Source organism: Colossoma macropomum, unplaced genomic scaffold (genome assembly GCF_904425465.1).
Source record: "Colossoma macropomum unplaced genomic scaffold, Colossoma_macropomum, whole genome shotgun sequence".
NCBI lineage: Eukaryota > Metazoa > Chordata > Actinopteri > Characiformes > Serrasalmidae > Colossoma > Colossoma macropomum.
This window is the reverse complement of record NW_023494791.1, coordinates 2005764-2015000: the sequence shown is the minus strand read 5'-3', so window position 1 is coordinate 2015000 and position 9237 is coordinate 2005764. Positions and strand designations below refer to the sequence as shown.

Sequence of the window (9237 nt, the reverse complement as noted above, 5' to 3'; positions counted from 1 at the left end):
ATATTCTCCAGCTTATTGTTTGAATTTTTTTCTTGCTTTTTTCTTCATAACAAACATAAAAAATCGCTAATAACATGCTAATGTCTCGGTAGCTAGCTAGCTAACTTTCCCGTTCCACCTTAAATAGTCCAACAGTTCTAACGCCTGAAGCGTCAGAATGTAACTTCTGCTCCATTTAAGGTGGAACGGGAAAGTTAGCTAACTAGCTGCTGAGACTTTAGCATGCTATTAGCGATTTTTTATGTTTGTTATGAAGAAAACGACCATAATACACTGAAACGACGTTAAACTAAGATAATACGATGGTTATCGTAATTTTTTAACAGAGAAAATTCTCACATTTGTGGGTTTCTTTGGTCTCTTGTTCTTCATCTTGCCGGTTTGTCTTTTTTTCTCATAACTCTCTGTTTGGAGTCTCTGAAAAACCTCCGTTTGGAGGGTCATGTAGCCCCAACACTTCACCTCACCCCTCTATCTCAACAAGAATCGAGACACCCTACCCCTAGACGTCAACACAAACTGGAGGGGTAGGGGTTAGTGGTAGGGGTGAGGGGTGAAATGGGCCTGGGCCTTTCTCTTCGCTCTTCTAGCGCTGGAGGTACCGTGTGACTGGGGGAGTCCTAACTAGTGGGTGGAATTGGATACGACTACATTGGGGAGAGAATTTTGGGAAAAAAGGCATTCCATTACAGATTACTGATTACCTGTTTAAAAACGTAATCTGTAACCTAATCTGAAGGATTACCGTACTGAAGTAATGTAATCTTGCTACTTTCTCCTGCTCTTCAATCATATCAAATCATATATTTACGTTAAGACAACGCAAGACGTTTTCAACAAGAATTTAACTCAACAGAGGGCAAACAGGAAAACTGTGTGCTGTGTGTTCGTCCATTCAGATATCGGATATTCAAATTAGCTGTTATGAACTTCAGAGAAGGTGGGACATCAGCGGCTGATATTGTCTCCCACAATCATTGATTGTTTAATAAAATGCCGAATCTTAGTTCAGCATTATATGGAAATATTTCAGTCATAAACATGACAGGTTTTTACAGTACAGTAATTTGTACTCGGTCCCTTAGCTTTGTGTTTTTGGAGCTACACATAAACTGAGTAGGAGACGAGTTACTTATAGCCATAATCCTTACATATTCATTTTTCACCCAACTTTCAGAAACTAATGCAGAAAGAAATCTCTAAACTAACTGTACTTCCCCCAGGCCCTTCCCAAAACCAAAGACTGTTCAAATCTATGCAATGTATATTTAATTGCATGTAAACAAATTGGCAGTACCCTTTTTTTATACTCCGTTGTTCTGTGACTGTAACTTTTTTGCCCCTGGGATTGATTAAAGCAGTTTTTTCATAATAATTTTAATAATATTGCATTGTTTAACACACGTCTTCACTTTATAAGTAGTTTTTGCTTGAATTTCCACTGTGAAAACAAACAAAAACAAAACACAATAGACTTATTACCTCAGTACACTCAGTGGTCCAGCCAAGTAGTATTACAGTCAAATCTTCTGCATAATCCAGTGTTTGAGGTGTAAACAGGGTGATTCAGAGTGGTTTGTTGATGATGGAAAATAGTGGACAATCTGAAATAATACATTTTCTTTGGGGACTATTTTGCCTCACGCTGCATGTATCCCTCCACCATGAATACATTTTTAAAAAGTATATTTTAGGCCCAGTCTTATCACAGAACTGTCATAAAACAGTGTCTCAGTCATCAGGCAGTGAATTCATAACCATTTCATGTAGTAACTTTCTGTGAGGGAGCTTTTAGAGGTGGACGTCTGGTTCCTATCACCACCACTGTGAACAGTTCTGACTCTGTAAGTTTCTCTAGAACGGAGCGTTTCACACCAAACCACTCTGAACGACCCTGTTTACATCTTACCATTAAATTCGTCTTGAACAGCATAAGGATTTTTAGTGGTTTGGTGATGTAATGCAGAATTCAGTTGTTGTGAGGTGCTCACAGGTGTGCTCAGGTGTGCTCAGGTGTGCATATATTGAGTATTTTACATTGGCTGAGCCACTTTCAAAGCCAATCAGATTTTAGGATTGGAACTATGTTTTGTAGCACCTTTTTTTCCACCTTCCCGTTGCTGCACCATGTTCTGAGGTCACCGCAATATTTTGCAATGCATGTTCTGCAATTTAGACATGACCACAGTGAAAAGCAAAGCACAAGAACAGTTGTGCAACTATTTTGTCTTGGAGCCCATGAAAAGCGTTGCTTAAATTTTGCAGTTTGTTTTCAGATTAGTTTGCGTTAAAGAAGTTTTAAGAACCAAATACTGGAAGCTTTGCTTTGCCTTGTGCAATGGCAGTTGTATTGTTACAGGCCTGGCTGAACATAATTTGAGGGCCAGAATTCAGTGCAGACTTAATACGTGAATTCTACTCTGCTCCACAGTAGCCTGTGCAGTCATACAGACGTGAACACATTACTTATAAAATGTGTTCTTATTTATTTTTCACGTATTTAATTGCTGTTCAGACAGGATTAGTTTTACACAGGGAGGTGTTTCTCAGGGATTTTAGTCCTGGTCAGATCCATCATTTATGGTCTCAGTCTTATCTCAGTCTTGTCTTGGTCTTAACATCATTTGTTACAGGTCTTTTTCCTGGCCTAATATCGCTTGGATTCTGTCTTGACATCGTTTGTACTTGATCTTGTCGCTGTCTTGACATACTCAGTCTTTTCTCCGTCTTAACATCATTTGGATTTGGCTCTAGTCTTAACATCGTTTGTACTCAATCTTGTCTTGGTCTTAACATCATTTGTTCTAGGTCTTGTTTCAGTCTTAGCATCATCTTTACTAGGTCTTTTTTTTTAGTCTTGACATCGTTTGGATTCTGTCTTGTCTTAGTCTTGACATCGTTTAGACTCTGTCTTGACATTCATTTGGACTCAATCTTGTCTCAGTCTTGACATCATTTGGACTCGATCTTGTCTCAGTCTTGACATCATTTGGACTCGATCTTGTCTCAGTCTTGACATCATTTGAACTCTGTTTTGTCTCAGTCTTGACATCATTTGGACTCGATCTTGTCTCAGTCTTGACATCATTTGAACTCTGTTTTGTCTCAGTCTTGACATCATTTGGACTCGATCTTGGCTCTGTCTTGACATCATTTGGACTCCGTCTTGTCTCGGTCTTAACATCCTTTGGAGTCTGTTTTGTCTCAGTCTTGGTATTGTTTGTACTCGGTCTTGTCTAGTCTTAGCATCGTTTGAACTCAGTCTTAGCCTTAATATTGTTAGGACTCTGTCTAAACATAGTTTGGACTCTGTCTTAACTCGATCTTAACATTGTTTGGACCCTGTTTTGTCTTGGTCTTGACATCCTTTGGACTCGATTTTAATATTGTTTGTACTTGATCTTGTCTCGATCTTAGCATCATTTGGACTCGGTCTTTGTCTCAACATCGTTTGGACTCGGTCTTAACATTGCACTCGGTCTTGACACCTTTGGACTCGACTTTATTTGAACTCTGTTTTGTCTCGATCTTGACATTGTTTGTACTTGGTCTTGTCTCGATCTTAGCATCGTTTGAACTCATTCTCATAATCCATTGATCCATACATCCAGATTGGGTGAATGGTGTAGGAGTTACAACCATTTTCATACATAGACCCCATTTTTAGGGTTTCAAAAGTAGTCAGACAATTAGCTGAGCCACCAGTAGTCATAACAAACCAATTGGAGAGAGAGCAAAAACATTAAGTGTGGCCAAATGAAGTATTTGGTACTTTCTTGAAAAGAAAGAATGCACTGGTGAGCTCAGAAACACCAAAGATCCAGGACACCACAGAAGACAGCTGTGGTGGATGAGAGAATTCTTTCCCTGGTGGAGAAAAATGCCTTCACAACAGTTGGCCAGATCAAGAACTCCCTCCAGTAGGTTGGCACTTCTGTATCAAAGTCAACAATCAAGAGAAGACTTGAGGGTTTACCACAAGCTGTTAACCATTGGTAAGCCTCAAAAACAGGAAGACCCGATTAGCATTTGCCAAAAACATCGTAAGAGCCTGTAGAGTTCTGGAACAATATCTTGTAGACATATGAGACAAAGATCAGCTTGTACCAGAATAATAGGAAGAGAAGATATGGAGAAGGCTCCTGATCCAAAGCACCACCTCCTCTGTGAAGCATGGTGGAGGTAGTGTTGCGGCGTGGGCATGTATGACAGCCAATAGAACTGGTTTAGTTGTATTAATTGATTAATATCAATTGATGTGACTTCATATAGAAGCAGTAGGATGAATTCTGTGTATAAGGCTATATTATCTGCCTCAGACAGATGCTTCAAAACTCATTGGACGGTGGTTCACTGCTGATAGACAATGACCCAAAACCCACTGCAAAAGCAGTCCAAGATTTTTTTTTTCAGCCACCTGACCTCATTCCAATCAAGCATGCATTTCACTTACTGAAGACAAAACTGAAGGTAAAACACCCAAAGAACAAGCAGGAACTGAAGACAGCTGCAGTAAAGACCTGACTGATTGTCCCCAGGGAACTCAACATCTAGTGATGTCTATGGGTTCCAAACTTCAGGCACTCACTGACTGTAAGTGATTTGCAACCAAGTATTAAAATGACTTTTAATTTGATTTACTTTGAAGCCCCTAAAAATAGGAGGGCTGTGTATGAAAACAGTTGTAATTCTTACATCGTTCACCCGATTTGGATGTAAATACCCTCAGATTGAAGCTGAAAATCTGGTCTTAGCTCTGAGCTCATTTTATTTAATTTCAACTGGAATGTGCTGTGATAGGCGGCTAAAATAGAAAAAACTTATAAACATAACACAAAAATAACATTCAAATAATTTTGGACCTGACTGTAAACCTCACTCTCAGAAATAAGTCACTACAAAACTGTCTCTGAACCCTCAAGGGTCCATCTCAGTACCTTTAGTCAGGGGACATAACTGAACCATAATCTACTGAAATGATATGTTCTAAGCTGTACTGACTCCACACACCCCGTCTCGTCTCCAGGCTTTTATTTTACTGTTCTGTTTAAAACATTCGGTTATGAAAAGGTACAAATACGAACTTTTCACCTGGAAAAACTTATTTAAGGTTCACAATCAGACCTTAAAACCACTGTTGGAGCTTTGAGGGAACATTTACACTGTTTGTACCTTGATGAATGAAAAATGTACCTGAACAGAACCTTTATTTCTAATAGTGCACATATTTTACATTGCTGTATAGAGACAAAGTGAATAGTAAACTTAGTAAAATGTGTAAAATAGTAAAAAATGTTATGTCAAATATGTTGTGATTTCTGGGAATGTTTTAATTGAAAAGCGTGACGTTTTCAGATAATCCAAGAGAACATTGGACTCCAGGAGGAAGCTCTAGTATCAGAGGATCTGAATATGGAAACTTTGGTGTGAGTTTACATCATCAGTATCAAATATGGGAACAAATAGTTTATGGTTTTCTTTCAACAAATTCCTTTTTCAATGCATTTTTTGGTCTTAAACTGCTCTTCAAACTTGTATGAAAACATTTTCAGTACTGTTTGATAGCTGAATGTAATTAATCCATTTCCAACCACATGTTCCTCTCCTCAGGCAAGCTCACGACTACATCATAGCTGGGGCGTGCATGGCTGTGGGCTTTAGATTTGCTGGATCTGCAAACTTGGATGCCTTTGAGTGCCTGGTAAGAGGAAGCAACAAGGCAGTTTTGTATAACTTCTACTTAATGGCTCAGGTATGGCTGTATGATACATTTTCCTGTTGACTTATTTTCTCCCTTTGAATTTTTAAACAGTACAAATTTGCTCGAAACTTCATGCAGTCTCTGACCACCACTACAACCTCCGCAGCCACAGTTGTAAGTTCTCAAAGGAAGCGCAGTAAACACGAAGAACTCCATTACCTCAGGATTTACTACAGAATAGTCTGACGTCTCACTGTTTTTGTGTGTCCAACAGTCAGGTCCGTATAACCTGCAGACGTGTCTGAGCATGGTGCTGCTGGCCACCTCCATGGTGATGGCTGGCTCGGGGAATCTGAAAGTGTTACAGCTGTGCCGCTTCCTGCACAAACGCACCGTTGGTGAGATGAACTATGGCTTCCACATGGCCCACCACATGGCACTGGGACTGCTCTTCCTGGGAGGAGGCAGGTTAGTGGGCTCCACACTGTCCGACAAACGTTAGGGAACATCTAGATTTCCAATTTTTTTTAATGTAAGAGAGAACATGAGCATATTCTCTCTGTTGGTTTGCACTGACGATATTAAAGTTTATACAGGTTTAAGTTGAGGAATGTTTTAAATCGTATAACTGTCAGTGCCAATAACAAAAAGAACTACACAAAAAAAAACTAGACAAAAAATGAAGTGGGGCTGCTGAGTGGCGCAACTGTCTAAGCCTAGACTGTATCAACAGGAGATCACAAGATTGATCCCTGGTGATGCTACAGCTGTCCGTGGCTGGGAGTCCAAGAGAGCACAATTGGCCTCGCTCTCTCTGGGTGGGTAGGATGGCCCCCCATCTCCCCAGTCACTCAGCATGATGCTAGTCAGCGCAGGCGTCTGTCAGCTGACATAACAGGTTCGGCTGTCCAGTGACGTTGCGTGAGCGGCAGTTCGAAAAGATGCGGTGGCTGGTTTCACAGGTCTCGGAGGAAGCCTGTGTTAGCCTTCGCCCTCCTAGGGCTGGTGGTATCGTGTGATTGGGGGAGTCCTAACTAGCGGGTGGAATTGGAGACGACTAAACTGGGAGAAAATTGGGAAAAGTGCAAAATAAAAAAATAATAAAGTTTAGCAAAAGAAAATACTGAATGTAGAAAGTGAATGCAGCAGTTATCGCTGCTAAGGTCAGTTTTATGATGAACAGCCAGTTTCCTAGAAGAGCCGCTGTCCTCTACAAGAGTCACAGATGCCCGCTGTTGAAATGTGTAGTCGTCACAGGGGACGAGCTGTTAGTGGTGGTCCAAATAAAATGTACTCATTGAGACACGTTATGGGTTTGAGGCTTCATTTACAAGGATTTTCTGATAGCTGTCAAAAATAAAAGTGTTGCTGGTTTGTTGCGGTGCGTTTGTGGGTGGAGATAAGTGCACACATGAAAGCTTGTTCGCAAAAGCTTTTTTATCCATTCAGTGAAGCAAAAAAGATGTGATCGTTGTAATCAGACTGCTCTCTGTCCTACTGAACCTTTACAGCTGGATTTTACAGATCTGTATGCAAGCTGACAGAAGTAATTTGTGTCTCCTGCATTTTGCTTAAAATCATTATGACTGGCTGAAGCGCAGCCCCACACAGACTTCTGTTGGCTGGCGTATGGGTATTGCGTATTTGAAAAGATTTTCAAATCGCTAGAGCGGCAATTTTTATTATAGTCCTACAGTCTATTGATACGTTGCAAGTTTTAAGTTTGGAAGTTTTGCCTAATAACATGGAGCTTGTGAACTGCTTTGAAATGAATTTGACTAATCAGAAGCAACCAAATATCCACGCGCTGTGACATCACAACCATAAATGACTGGCAGGCTGGCGCTGTGTTAAGAGCTCAAGTCTCAGCCAGAAAAAGTATACTAGCCAAAAAAAAGTCTCTACCTCAGTTTATAGAAAACAATTGCAATTTAAATTGTATTTGTAATATTGGTTAGTAATATTAGAGGTAGCGGCCTCAAAATTACTGATGTGTACATCAGCAGAGACAATACTACTTCTACCAATAATAGTAATAATAATAATAATAACAATAATAATAAGACACTTTTGTAAGTTTTGAGACATATCCCAACACCAAAGTGGATGCAGGGGCAAACACAGTGATAGCTTGTTGAAGATGAAGCTTAATCATTGCAGTAACACTGACGTGGTGGTGGTGTGTTAGTGTGTGTTGCGCTGGTCTGAGTGGAACAGACACAGCAGTGCTGCTGGAGTTTTTAAACACCTCAGTGTCACTGCTGGACTGAGAATAGTCCACAAACCAAAAACATCCAGCCCTGTGGGCAGCATCCTGTGACCACTGATGAAAGACCAGAGGATGATTAGCTCATACTGTAAAGGAAGAGATGAGCTGTCATCTCTGACTTTACATCTGCAAGGTGGGCTGACAACGTAGGAGTGTCTAATAGAGTGGACAGTGAGTGGACGCAGAGTCTAAAAACTCCAGCTGCACTGCTGTGTCTGTTCCACTCATACCAGCACAACACATACTAACACACCACAAACGGAAACAGATGGACTACAGTCTGTAACTGTAGAACTACAGAGTGCACCTATATAGTAAGGGGAGCTGATAAAATGGAAACATAATTTGTCAAACCCTCATCTGATGCAGTGAAGAGTAAATTCAACAGGCATTCATGCATGAAAACTACAAGCACCAAACTGAACTAGAGCAGTATGTTGATTCGACTGTTAGGATAGTCGCAGATTATAATTCGTAGATGATGCTAAAGTTCTTTTGCATCTTTAGAATCGACAGACTTTTGCTCCAAACTTGCAATTGGCAGTCAGCTAGTTTATTATTTTGATTTGCTCAGTGTTGCAGGGCTATGAGGTAAATGAAATAAAGCAGATTAAATCACCTGCACTGTCTCTGAAAGCTGCTGCTCTACCTGAACCAAGATGCTGTAGCATAATCATACGTGACTCATTGTGCTAATAAGCCACTCACCTCTTACTTTCAGTTCAGCTCTTCATTTGATTCAAGTTGTTTAAATAGACAAACTGATTGTTCATTTGAGGATTTAAAACTAAACTAAATAGTGAATGATGTTTGCCTTTATTGCTAATTTGGCAGATAAAAGGTGCTGGAAGTGTGCTAATGTGTTCATTTAGCCCATACAGTGTGAGCTAATAAAAAAATTAAGCCAAAAAAATTAAAAATCAACCATCGGCCAATTTGGCTATGAAGAATTGAGAATCGGAGCAACGGTGGTTTGCGGCTGCTGAAGGTTACGGAATTAAACCGAAGGAGCAGAGACGCCTCTGTTAAGGGGTGGTGGTCCAGTGGGCGGAGTCTTCCCGTATGCAGAACAGCAGGGGGAGGAGTCAGTGTTGGGCATGGTTTTGGTTCTTGAATGTACCTTGAAGAGAGATGCGTTTATGCTTGTATAACATCAGGCAGAGCTCATGACACCCCTCTTTAAAAGAGCTGCACTGGCTGCCTGGATCTTTTAGGATAGACATTAAAGTTCTGTTAGTAGGTCTTAAGGCTCTAAATGACCTTAAAG

The 9237-nt window shown here is 40.4% G+C and overlaps 1 protein-coding gene across 1 annotated transcript in view; it reads left to right on the top strand.

Moving 5' to 3' along the window:
- Nucleotides 1-9237, top strand: part of anapc1 (anaphase promoting complex subunit 1) — a 118391-nt gene that overhangs the window by 80966 nt on the left and 28188 nt on the right. Inside the window, exons 35-38 of the mRNA XM_036573632.1 lie at nucleotides 5356-5426; nucleotides 5611-5701; nucleotides 5813-5875; nucleotides 5976-6169. Coding sequence (XP_036429525.1) covers nucleotides 5356-5426; nucleotides 5611-5701; nucleotides 5813-5875; nucleotides 5976-6169 — 419 coding nt within the window. The remainder of the gene's footprint in view (nucleotides 1-5355; nucleotides 5427-5610; nucleotides 5702-5812; nucleotides 5876-5975; nucleotides 6170-9237) is intronic.